The following is a 13,742-nucleotide window of genomic DNA, read 5'->3' on the forward strand; positions in this document are numbered from 1 at the left end:
TCTAATCTGCAATGGCGAGGTAATAATTACAGAGGTGAAAAACCTGCATAAGTCAGGACAGACTGCCAGGACCTGAGAGTTAATGGCATTATCATTGCTATTATGAAAAGTCTTGATGCGAAATAAATCAGTGTGCACTCTTTCATTTTTGCATACAGTAGTGCGTTAAATGTATTTTATTATGCAGACAAAGCTGCACTTTACAGTGTCAAAAGTATGTGAAACACCTGCAAATATGCTGCAAAACCAAAGCCCAAGACTAACAATCTTGGATAAATTATATTACTGCAGTTAGCATGTATACAGGTAAGGGAATCACATCTCAGAAGCACCCTATCAAATCAGACTAGGAAAGAATTAACTGATTATGCAGCTCAAAGAAAGCAAAAAACAAACAAACAAAAAAGCCAATCATTTAAATGATATAAATTATTTTTTTTAAAAAGAAAATTGTCATGCAACACTCTAAACATTAACCAGAAATAACGTAATGTTTATGTGCAAAAAGAAGATATTGCACAACTATGTATAACTGCACAGTCATATCTCAGACATGTGAGACAAGAATTCTACATATGTGCACATCTCTAATCAGCAGCTCTGTATCAGGAACAGTCTCTTCTCCCTCAGGTAAAAAAAAACAAAACAAAAACCTGTCTTGATGATACACAGCTTCACCAATGTCTCAGCAAACATCACTTTCTCACTTTGTGAGATATATATAGAAAAAGAGAAACTGTCTGGTTACTGCTTGTTTCGAAGTCAGCAATTTGTTACTGTATGTGTGAAAATGTTGCTGCCTGCAAATGAGAGGGAGCTTTATTTGTGCTTTCTAAAAAGAGATAATAAAATAACTAATGGTTTTCTGGTGTCATACACAGAGAAATAATAACACAAAGTAAGATTTTATGCAAACCATCTTATTCAAGTACCATGAAATGTGGACCAGTGTACTTTGGCAGCATTTTAAAGGGTGGTCACACAGTTCATTGATTACCGTACTTCCTGGACTATAAGCCGCTACTTTTTTCCTAGGTTTTGAGCCATGAGGCTTATACAAAGGTGCGGCTATTCTGTGGATTTTTCTTCCACCACTAGGGGGACTCTAACCAGAATTAGAATAAAAAAACAAGATAGATGAAAAATCAATGCAGAGAAGAATACGCTACTTTTTCTTTAGCAGATAGAACACGCACAACAAATTACCAACTGGTAATTATTTTCAAATCCTCGCCCCTTCATCATGGAAACCACACGAAGAAGTTTGTATGATGCAAGTTAGAGAGCCAACTTCACCGGAGGATGACAGTGACACGGAGAGCGAGACTGATGGAGACAGATGTGATGAAGCGCTTCTGAGCCTGTTCAACTCCGACACTGAAAAAGACGACTTCATGGGTTTCAGCGAAGATGATTAAAGTGACTTGTGGTTTCAAATACAGGAAAAATGGAGGTAAATAAATAGCGGTTATTTTCTCTTGGTTCTGTTCCGTTTTAATTAGCAAAGTTGCTGCCGTGTTAAAAGGCATTGTTCGGAAAGAATCTGTTCAGGTACATACATGTACATTTACAGTACAAGATTGTTCTGTACATGCAGTAAATATCTAATTTTTCATCATAGATATCTGCGGCTTATAGCTGGGTGCAGCTTGTATATCTTTTTTTTTTTTAATTTTTTAAAAATAGAGCGGATGCGGCTTAAATACAGGTGCGCTCTATTGTCCAGAAAGTACGGTGGTTACTTTATATAAAGATAACTGATTCATCACACCTGCTTTTAAATAATAACGTTCCTTTCAGTGATTAATGTACAACAAGGTGCATAAAGAAGACCTCCTACAGAAAGCTATTCCAAATACCTGTCCAGCTAAGACCTACACTGTTCAATTGTCTAGATGAGAGTGTTTACTGTTTAATGCTTAAAAGCTGGCAGTTTATAAATTTCCACCATTTTCCACCAATTTGCACCATCAGTATACTAGAGTCACCCAAATAAAATAAAAAAAGACCCTTGAATGCCACAACATGTACAATAAGGAAGTACAATGTAAAAGGCCATTTGTCTTCATAGAGAAAGGACAAAAATGTATGAAAACATTTGTCTGATTACAGCATTTGTAAGAGTATTTCAAGGATCCTATAAAGACCTGCTATTGCTATGTAGAAATCCCCATGTTTTTGATTAAGGGTCAGAGTATCTTGGCTGAACAATAAGCAACCTAAAATAATTTACTCCTTTAGGGATTATGAGGCAATAGCTGTTTCTACAGGCCAAAAGCAGCACCTATATTTAACCATGTGCGGGTGTGGGTGAATGCCTGTGTTCCGTCTTCTGTTCCTTTGTTTGTGCTCAGGGCAGGCAGCAAACTGCACTTTCATCCTATGTTACTGTCTAATCTCCAGTTCTTTGTGAATTCATGAATGACTTCAGTGGAATAAACCATCAATCCTTCTGCAGAAAGGCTATATTTAGCAAAATATGCTTTAAGAGGAGGTCAACGAGTCAGGACTACAAACGTGAGGCTCTGTGGTTAAGAAGAAACCTACGTGCTGGGAACACATGCAGGTAAATGCACGCCTTTTTGTCATTATGTGTGCAAGTTGCAACTTAATTACACAGTCTGGACACTGAAATTAAGGGTAATTTCCATCTCACTGTGTGGTCTGACAGGAAAATGAGAAACGTCACAGAAATGCATTTACTTGTAAAGTCAATACCACTTCTACGTCAAAATGCATCCACTTTCTGTGCCATTATTATGTTTTTAATTTAAATCACAACATTAATAAATTAACCTATAAATTAAACCAATTGAATGGAAGAGCATGGACTGCCCACTCTTGTTTTCGAAACACCAAAATAAAAAGGACAATGATAATGAACAGGTTTGGTACCACAGTAAGGTCCATGCCCTCGTCTTCCTCTCCTTCCTCTCTATTGTCTTCGATTTCCTCCATGACTTCAGCCTTGACCTCAGCCACCAGCTCTCTCAGCGGACGGTTGGTCGTCACCGATTTCACAAAAGGGTGCTGTAGATAGAAGAGACAGTTATTAAGGCTGATCAGAAATTTATTTTAGGGATAAACACTAAACACTATAAACACTACACATTTAGTTATTGCCTAAGAGTGAGGCTGACTAAAAGGCTTACAACCATGAAGCAATATTTGCACAAAACACAAGAACAGTATTTTCCACAGGTTTAAATAATTAGCAGATGACACCACTGATGAATGTTGCAGCATTCTGCAACCTCTCAACTTTCAATGATATCAATTTCTTTTCAAATAATCTGTAAAACTTTAAAATACAAAATGATGGATCAAGAGAAATAAAATTCTGGGCTTAAAAAACGATACACTAAACGGAGGTAAAAAAACGGAGGAGAAGACAAGACAACATACTTTCACTGCTGGGAAACTATCTGACACCTGCCAGTTCCTGTGCAGCATTAACAATGGGAACATCACAATACAACTCTCCACTTGAGGCAACAGTTTATTCTAACAGAATGCACCTAAAATAGCAACCCGTCTTCAACTCTACTATATCTAAAAAGAAAATGCATGTTTCCCCGTGCTTCAAGTAAGGCAATAAGAACACTGTAACAGGAATATAAAAAAGGCAAATTAAAAGTTGAGTGCTGCAAGGATAAAAAGCTGATCATCTATTATTTAGATGCTTTGCACTCCTGTGTAATTTAACTGGAACAGCTGACAAAGGGGAAAAGTCTGCAAGGGGTGCTGGACCATGAAGTGTGTAGAAGTCAGTGTGTGTTGTGAGCCCTCCACAGTTGTAGGTTCAGGAGCTTGCTTGTCCTTGAGGACAGCATTAGGCTTGAGTTTTAAGCTTCTCCAATGACAAATAACAGTCAGCTATTGCCTAATGAGATGTACACAAACGAGTGCCATTTGACTATTTGTGAGGCAAAATATGAATGCATGGATAAGTTGTATGCTTAAATGCATAGTGTCTACATTTGGATGTCATGATTTTTTCTATGTCAGCCCATTTTATGGCATCAATTGACAACATGAGCAACATAAGATAGAGTTTTAAATCTCAAACTATTGCTGCACAGCCAGCCCTTTTTGATTTAGTGATTTTTGTAAGAAGAACATCAACATGACTGATGCAGCAATGCCATTTAATTAAAGACAAACTTCAACTGAAATGGCTCCGATTTCAGCAACCACACAGCCACTTCCTCTGTAATCAGCCAACAGATTTATCTTAAAGCCATGTAAACCTGTGGCGTAAACAAGTCACATGAACAGTGTGGCAGTGGCAGTGAATGCTTCAATAATACTTCAGTTTGTCATGCTCGGTAGAGGCAGTGTTGCAATAAATCCACGTTTAAAAGTAAAAGGAGCTAAAATAAACTCAACTTCTGTTTCCACCATCTCAATTCGAAAATTGCAGAGAGAGACTTTTTGGAAATAAAATTTCAGACATGTTTTAGATTTACATTAAGCCTAAGCAAGGTGAAACATTGGAGAAAAGAGTTTTAATGTGAGAAGCACTACATTAGAAGTACTCCAATTCTGACAGAAAATAAGGCATCTTATTCTTTAACATGTTACACATCCAGCAAGGTATTTAAGGCTGGGAACTGGCAACTAGTTTCATAATCAACTCATGGTTGTTGCTTTCTAATTAAATTAGAGAACTATGAGAAATGTCCAGTTACAAATTCATGAAACCCACAGAAATATCAAAACATCTTTATATCAACTGCTTTAACTAAAATCCAAAATTTCTGATTTAAAAATGTTTCTCAAATGTTAAGAAAATCAAAAGTAACTTATAAAGCCATAAAAATGACTTGAAATAAATTCAATTATGTTAATTATCTAATCATTGTTGCTTTAGTAAAGCGCTTTATTTCATTTGAATGCCTACTGAAGATTATAAAAGATATTTTTCTCCCATTGCCATTGAAATTATGTGAGGGATGAGTATGAGTAGCTAGTAACTAAAAAAGTAGGAGTAACTAGTAGCGTCAAGCACCTACAGCAGTAAACCTCTGAGAAATCTGCTTTAAGCTGTATAATCCAATAAATTATACCAGACCTCCCATACTCCAGGTAAACACATCCTCACTGAGGCAAAACACAGGGCAAAAAGACTAAGTGTTAGCACTGGTGCCTTGTTACACAGATATAGATGTGTATCAGTGGATAAATGCACCATTTTATAGGTTTCGCATTGCTTTAGACTGAGAGAGGGGGGAGATTTGGTGCGCATGGCTTTGTATAAAGATTAAATGTGCACAATATGGACCATTAGGTGACTAGAAGAGAAACCTGCAAAAAGGTCAGGTGTACATGCACAGGAATAAAAATAAAGTGTATGCTTTTGTCCCTCCATCTTTATGGACAGTTGTAGATCTTGAATGATGGAAATTCTTTAACTAGTTATAAAATCTTCATTTTTGAAGGTGGATGTGGCAGTTAAGACCATTTTTAGGGTTAGGACTTTAAAAAGTTAAGTTAGGGGTAAGAATTTTACTGGGCAAGGTGCAATTTTGGTACTCAGCTGACTTGACTTTTATTAACCCAAATTTAGTAATTTAGGACAGATTTCTGTCTCAAAGAAGTTGTTTGCAGAATTAGAAGATTACACTTTTGTTTATGATATACTCTATTAAATTTAGACAACCAAGATTAACTCAAAGTTCAAAATGTGCTACATTGTTCTACTTCAGAAATGTTTATATGCTTTCCAGGGCAGCTCTGCCAAAAACACCATAAAAACCCTGCACATGAGAAACTATGGGAGGAGACGCTGGATTCAATATAATACTAGTCATCCAGACGGTCTCCCGGCCAGCCACACACCCACAGTGACTGATACTGTGTCATGTTTTTTTGTATACATTCCTTACAGCCGCATATGTGGGACAGACGCAGAGTAATTATGGCAAAAAAAGGGAAGAGGTTAAAAAGATGTTTATAACCAATTCTTGTTTCCTGTGAAAAGCTTAGTGACAAAGACTTTGCAAAGCTTTATTTTTATATCCCTTATTTAGTCTATCCTGCACCAGGGATATTTTTTCTGACTTTTTTTATTCACCTGTATTTTTCCACATCTGCTCACTTCACCCTGAAACCTGTAACATAAACTGATGGTAACTCCCGGCAAAGTGCCATGATGCAACATCCATCACAAAGCCTCAATCTGACCACGCCCACAAGTGCCTACAGCTGTTAGGAGGCAGCGGACATGAAAAACATCTAAAACTTGCAGCACAGCACCAAAAACTGGGCCGCGCCTGTCTCTTTCCCTCCCCACTAGAGAACACATGGAGAATTCCCTGCAGGCCTGACTAGGGTTTCCATCTTTGCCTTGCTCTAATTGGCCAAAGGTGGCAAACTCAAGTTAATCCTGGCACACCATTGGCTGAGAGCAGGAATGTAAATAGCTGGCAGCTCCTCAGCTATGGGATGCAGACAGGAAACTGTGGCTCTGAATTTTAATAGACATTGCTCTTGTTCTGTAATCCACACCCTGCTCATGGCTTTGCTCGTTCTACTGGCTCTGAAATCTAGAGTCTGATTGAAGCTTGTCTTTAGATATTTGCATTTCATTGCCACAACTTAGAATTACCATATGATGATGCCTTTAACAATCAATCAAACAGCTGCTTAGAACCATGTCTGCCCAGGATCATATGTATAGTGAAGTCTATAAAGGCATCAAATAAGCTGACGATACAAAATATGGTCAGAATCTGAATTCTGTTTCTGAGAATAATGTCGAAAACATTTTTGTAGGGTAATATTTTTTTGAGGGTAGGGTGGGGTGGGGGCATTAGCGAAGAGGCCAAAGCTTCTTATTTCTTTTGTCCTTCCCATCTAAACCTTCAAGGATAGTTTATGATAGTGTCTTTATTCAGGATCCTTTACCATTAGATTTTGGCTACTGCACATTTTCTACCTAATAATCTTTCACTTTTACACTATCAATTTCTTATAAAGCGTTTCATTTTCACCTGCATGCCTATGCCCGCCATGGAACACCAACCTGGCACAGATCACTGTGTTCAGGTCTTAAAATAGAAGATTAAACTGATCTGTGTGCGTGTGTGTGTCAGTACAAGACAAAGACAGAGTACGATGTTCCATTGTATGTCAAAGTGCAGCACTGTATAATATTCACTACTATTCAGTTACACACAGCATCAAGCCTACCTCCAACATTTGAGCTGCAGTTGGGCGAGTCTCTGGGTTTTTATCCAAACATTTCCGCAGGAAGTCATTAAATGCCTGTGACCTTGAGTAAATAAAAGAGAAAAGAAGAAGTGAAGTGAAGAAGTGAAGAAACAGTTAAAACAAAAAAATAATTTTAAGTAACATTTCCAACCATTTTAGACCATCTTTGTACGCAGCTTTGTTGTGCGGAAAAAAAAAAAAGGGAAAAAAAAAGGTCTCAGCAGGAACAATGAATCAGCGGCCCTTTCTAAATCTCCCTCTACCTGATAACTTCACTTTCCCAGTAATAAATTCACTGCTACAGCGCATTTAATCTCATTAAAGAAAAAGGTAGGAAAAAATTATAGTTTGGCACTCATTTAAGTGCAGCCTCTGCTGGAAAATGGTTGGCAGGTGGAAAAAGGGAAGGACAATTTGATGCGTGACTGTCTAGAGCAGATTACAGTATACCAAGTGTGCAAAGTACTTGGAAGTGATTGAAATTAAATGACGTGTTGAAATCTAGACAGGGAAATAAAAGTCCCCGTTGACTCCACTTGCCATTTTCTATCTTGTAGCTTATGAATCATGGAGGCAGGTTTCAAACTCCCCACTTTCTGGTTAACAAATTCCTCTTCGCAGCCTGTACATATTATGCTAGACAGTTGCAGGCCAAATGTGCAACAGCTGAATTCAGATTCTCACCATTTCTTTGGCTGCTCCAGGCTAGGAGGCTCAGACTTTGCGATCTTTAATAGCACCCTCATGGGATTGAGCTCGTGGTGTGGGGGTTCAATCTGCGCAAGCTCGATCAGAGTGATTCCCAAAGACCAGATGTCGGCCTTGTAGTCATATGGTGCATCCTTCATTGTCTCACACATGACCACCTCTGGAGCCATCCTGAGACAGATAAATAAGGTTAAACATTAAAGACTGTGGCATGCAAACTCCTCCACAAACGCACCACATGGTTCAGCACATAAATACTCTGTTTACTAAAAACATGCAGCTCCCCATGGGTTAAAAAAAGAATAAAAAAAACAAGTAAAGAATCTAAAATAACCATCAAGATGTAATTAAGTAATAACACATACATAAATGTAATTTAAATAAGATACAAATTTTGACTAAGTGTAGTCAAAAAAGTAGCATTTTAGATTTTTGGAAGTTTTTTCCCCTGATCTGATCAGAACTGTGCACAGTTATGATTTAATTGAGCTGGGATGGTGGGGATGAATGATAACCTGTTCTAGTAAATGTTTAACTGTCATATTGGTATAAAGGAAGGCTCAATGGAACAAGGTTCACTGGGAATCATTTCTAATTTGGAGGAGCACTATTCAACAAGAATGAAGAACTGTAATGAATACTGAGTGTATGCACAGTATCATTTTCTCTCAGGTATTAAGTGCTGTGAGCAGTCAAAAAGGGTTGACCCACCAATTTTAAAGTTCATAGATGATGTCTTCACAAGTGCTATGTATATGAATTATATTAAAAGTAAACATTTAATATAGTTGTTTTGCATAACAGTAATAGATTTACAGATAATGTTGCAATCAGAGACCAGGATTGTTATATGATAATATGGGATTTAGAAAAAGTAGAGTGTAATTTATATAGTCATTGAAGGCATTGAATGTAGCGTACTAAGCCAACCCCCCACCCCAGCATTGCTGACTGAAACGTTAAACTTACCAGTATGGTGTTCCAATGAAAGAATCTCTTCTTTGTAACGTTTTGGTATTTTTTGCAGACACACCAAAGTCAGCTGCATGAAAAAAAGAAAAACGAAAAGAAAAGTCACGTGATTGAGGAAAGATGTTCACTAGCATTTCACAGAAGGAGGGAATGAAACCAATTCAAAAACTTCCGGCTTTTTTTCCCCTCAAAACCACGCCCATGAGGTAGACAAATACTTTTTAGCTTGTAAAGCCATCCTGACTGTGTGATCTTGGGAGTTACAAATCCAGAAACAGTAAATTTATAGTAGTCTTATTTCCTTAAAAAAGTTGCCAGATTTCCAGATTACAGGGGTCTTGTTTTCACTTTAGTTTTTTCCTCCCGCCTGTCAGAAGGAATATCATGTGTACCATGCCGGGGTTAGAGAAGTGCTTGGCAGTAGCGCTTAGTTTTTGCACACAAGGCAGCAGGGTCACATCTTCAATTACAAACTGGCATGTTCTATTATGGGTTCTTAAATGACTTTTGGTTTTGTAGACTACAATTCAAAATCTTTGGCTTCACTGTCAAATGCATCACTTGAAACAGTCTGAACTTTTGCAGCAATGATTTCTACTTCTCAGAGACATTGAAATTAAGCAGTCCTTTTATTTTACATTGAATAAGAGTTAACACTATATTTTTGGTAAAAACAGCAAAAAACAGATTAAATAGTTGTTCATTACCTACAACAGGGCTTTCATTATGTTCTACACTTCCAAGAACTAGTGCACAATAGCAGGTTTTAGCAGGAGAACAGAAGTAATGTTAGTGGCAACCTCTATGCTTTTATCTTTTACCACTTCAATTATGCCCATTAGTCAGAGTTTATACTCATCAAATTCGAGGGTCTTAGTGTCAGAAGCTGCTTGCTGCCTCTTGAAGCCAATTTCTGAGTTTTTCCTTTGTTCCCGCTGCCGCATGTCTACTACATTAGGGTCCAAGATTAACATCACTAGTTTAGTATTCGACAAAATATGTAATATGTAATTTTCCATTACAGTGCTGAACAATGTTTTCTTTGCATAACATTTTGATAGCAAAATGAAGTAGACCATTGACTTTAGAATTTATTATGACCCAAATAATTGTTACATGAGATCACATTGACCTTTAAACGTCAAATTCTAATCAGTTGATCTCTGGGTCTAAGCCTATTTTAAAGACACGTCTCAAGGATTTCCTGATGAGAATAAAATTACAAAATTGTGATGGGAGACAGATGTAATCACTGACTCACAAGCCCTCACTGTTCACAGGTTATCATCATCATCAAAAACTGAATTGAAATCCACTGAGAACGACAAATGTGACGTTGTGTTTGAGAAAAATCTGTGTGAAGGTCATCACTGTAGCAAGTCTCTTTAAATTCTGACCAGTACTGTAGGGAGTTGTAGCGATTCTTGTGAATTGACGGACAGACGATGGATACAATAACATGGCATAACCGGATTGGCAAGTCGTATAGGCTAAAAATAATGTTTCCTTCATGATGATAGCAGGAAGGCATGATACCTCTGATCCAATATTCATTTGCTTTTGTTTTTATCGTTACCTGGATACAGCAACAGGAATTATGAGCAATTTTTTTTTTGCCATCATCAACAATTCTTGGCACTGGTCACAACTGCTGTAAATAAGTTCATAAAAGTCATTAAAGGCTTTTTTAATCCAAAAAAGAACTGCAGGAGTGCTGCATGAAGATCAGACATTTTAGCTGACCTCAAAGATAGTTTAATTGCTGTCTTGTTTGAATTAACATGTATTTAGATAAGTTTGAAGACTGTAAATGAGTCCATGTCATGACATAATGGGTTTACAGAGGCAACTCCCAATGATTATAGGCAACTGTGGTGGAGCTGGAGAAGAATGTAAGCAGGAAAGATTGTTGGCATGCAGCTTAATGAGCACAGTTTTTGACAAAAATGTGTCATATGAGTTTTTCTTTTTTTTTGTCTTAGCTCAGTAAAAATTATCCGAGAGCCAATCAGAGTAAATAAGGTAAAACATCACGCCACAAACAGTTATCTAAAGTTTCATATCTGAGGATCCTAAATGTTATGCAATCATTTAGAGCAGCGGTCCCCAACCCCCAGGCCACAAACCGGTACCGGTCCGTGAGTCATTTGGTACCGGGCCGCGAGAGTTGAGACTCGGGTGTCAAATGTATGGTTTTCAAGGTTTTTATCAGTTTTTAGCGTCATTTTGTTATCGTTTTTTTCATTAACTCTGTTTTCCTGGGTCTTTTTACGTGTGTTATGACTAAATCTTCTTTTTTTCGGTACCGGTACTAGTTTTATTTTGTTGTATTTATCCGCGACACCTTAAAGGCCGGTCCGTGAAAATATTGTCGGGCACAAACCGGTCCGTGGCGCAAAAAAGGTTGGAGACCGCTGATTTAGACAATTCAGCACTTGCTTATCTGGCACTTAGACAAAGCACTACACTAGAACACCACACTTTAATCTAAAACAAACTAGAGTATGGATCCAACTTTTGTTTTCCAGCCATAAAATTTGAAGAATGTGGGGAACGCTTCAAAAAGCCAATAAATGAATAAAAATATGCAATGTTCTCAGATCACAGTTTTCCCACACAGTGCTTCCGATTCTCTGACAGCAGCAAAGGAGGAGTGCAGGACCTCTTACTGTGCATGTTATGTGTGGCATGCATTTATGTCAAAGAAACAATGAACCTAAAGATTAGCCAAGACCCCAGAAATAACCTTCAATGAGCAATGTGAATGATACATTAATCTGGGAATTAGTCCTACAATAATTAATTTAGCAGTAAAATGCAACAGTTGCAATTCACAAATGTTTTCAAGAGATTAAAAAACTGCTCTCGAGTCAAATAAGAAAAGCAACCAATACTTTGTATTAGTCTGTACTATATTTTATGCCTGAATATCAAATAAAATCTGAGTTTTCAAAACAGTACTGCAGTTTTCTGACTGTTCATACAAATGTGGTTGCAAAAACAAAACATTATTTTGTCCACCTTGATGCCTCTATAATAAAAAAAAAAAAAGATCAATGCATTAAACGAAACACTTACCCAGTTTGATGTCACCATCAAGCATTAGGAGGATGTTACCAGCCTTCAGGTCTCTGTGGATGATCTTCAATCCATGGAGGTAGTCTAGCGCCTCCAACATCTGGCGACAAACTACCTGAATCTGTGGCTCCGTCAGCCCCCGATCCAACTCTGATATGGGCAGGAGAGGAGGAGAGGTTAGAGCAACAGAGACGGAACACTGCATCCTTGTAATTCATACAATCATGGCAAAATAAAGAGTGCAGAGCTACCGTGTGAGCTCCATGAGAAAAAAAACACTAAACCCACCATAGCAGATCAGATAGTATTACCCGATAAGTAATCCCAGATTAGAAAAACCTTCACACATCCAAGATAATCCTGCCCTGTAGACTTCGTTTCATCTCTGTCTGTGTTTGGTTAGCTGCAGATGGGGTGCAGGCAGTTACGAGGATGTGGATTACCCAGTGAAAACACCAGGGGGATTTCCCACACAGGAGGACTCCACTATGTCTGACTGTTTCAAGGCTTCAAGGTCAAATTAATAAGGCTGTAGTATGATGCTGTTTTTCAGGATTTTCTGCCTGATAAATTTGAGATTTTTAAATACATATACGGTCATGAAAGCTAAGAACTACTTTTGACTTAAAAAAAAAAAGACAAAAAAATAAAAACACTCCCTGACGTTTGGAAACCAACTGTTGTTGTAACGGAAAAAGATTTTTAAATGAAAATACAGAGACAGAATGGCCTACCTAGCATGGCGGCATCCACAGCGCCTCCAGGGCAGAACTCAATCATGATCTGGGGGGGGAAGAGAAACTGATGTTAAACTTAACCCAGGAATTATAAGTAATAAAACTGACAGCTGAAAAACTGTCAGTGAAAGTCTGTGTTTCATGAGTTTGAACTTAGCTGTTGATGAAGCTTTTAATGTGTCTGTGATAGCAGAGACATCAATATACTTTAAGATGAAGGATTTTCAGTGGCACATAAAAGCAGAAAATCTAAATTTATATCAGAAGTGTGTCCTTCCTGTTAAATTATGTCATCACTACCTGTAGAGAAAAACTGCCAAACACACATCAGTTCAGCAGTAAAGTAAAAGCAAAGGCAGATGGAGGAGGTAAAAACTGAAGACGTTTCCTAAATGGAGTCTTATTAGCCATGTTCTCAAACACACCTATTAGAAAACAATAGTAAGATTGAACTTCTTTCACAGCACATACTTCATCTATAATTATGTTTTGAACTCTTGGTACTACGAAGCATACCTGCTGTGTGATCTCTTTTTTTTTTTTTAACAATCATCAGTCTTTCTTGCTATGGCAACACTGTCAAAGCATCAGCCAGGCGCTGGACAAGGCGTGGAGTTTCAGCCCAGACAAACCCGCACAATGAATGACAAATACCAAAAGGTGAAACCACACCATTGCATGTCTGACGGTATGAAACTATGCATACCTCTGTGTACACGCGGTCACGTGAAGGCGCACATACTTTGCAGAGATTCAGAATATGAGGACTGCCATTCTTGGCATTGAACACCAGGTGGAACAATGCTCTTCTGTCACGCTGACAAACTTCATTCGTTTGGGCTCTGCCATGTGTCATCAGCGATCTTCCATTTTGCTTAGTCTGTTTAAAAGTTAGTTTCATATCAGATTTTTAGTTTTTTTTAAATAAACAGCTGACTGTCTGGCCTGTGTATGACGCATGTTTCCAGCTTTTATATCTTTGAACTAGATCGAAGTTTTACCACGTGTTTAAGTTGTTTTACAGTAGCTAAA

General features: G+C 37.8%; 1 protein-coding gene across 1 annotated transcript in view; it reads right to left on the reverse strand.

Annotated features, from left to right (window-relative positions):
• Positions 1 to 13,742, reverse strand: part of stk10 (serine/threonine kinase 10) — a 38,004-nt gene that overhangs the window by 9,159 nt on the left and 15,103 nt on the right. Inside the window, exons 3-8 of the mRNA XM_035905349.2 lie at positions 12,708 to 12,756; positions 11,974 to 12,123; positions 8,893 to 8,965; positions 7,900 to 8,094; positions 7,195 to 7,276; positions 2,896 to 3,030 (exon numbers count right to left, since the gene is read on the reverse strand). Of these exons, the coding sequence (XP_035761242.1) occupies positions 2,896 to 3,030; positions 7,195 to 7,276; positions 7,900 to 8,094; positions 8,893 to 8,965; positions 11,974 to 12,123; positions 12,708 to 12,756 (684 nt within the window). The remainder of the gene's footprint in view (positions 1 to 2,895; positions 3,031 to 7,194; positions 7,277 to 7,899; positions 8,095 to 8,892; positions 8,966 to 11,973; positions 12,124 to 12,707; positions 12,757 to 13,742) is intronic.

This window comes from Neolamprologus brichardi, chromosome 10 (genome assembly GCF_056152115.1).
Source record: "Neolamprologus brichardi isolate AB-2024 chromosome 10, ASM5615211v1, whole genome shotgun sequence".
In the NCBI taxonomy this organism is placed as follows: Eukaryota; Metazoa; Chordata; class Actinopteri; order Cichliformes; family Cichlidae; genus Neolamprologus; species Neolamprologus brichardi.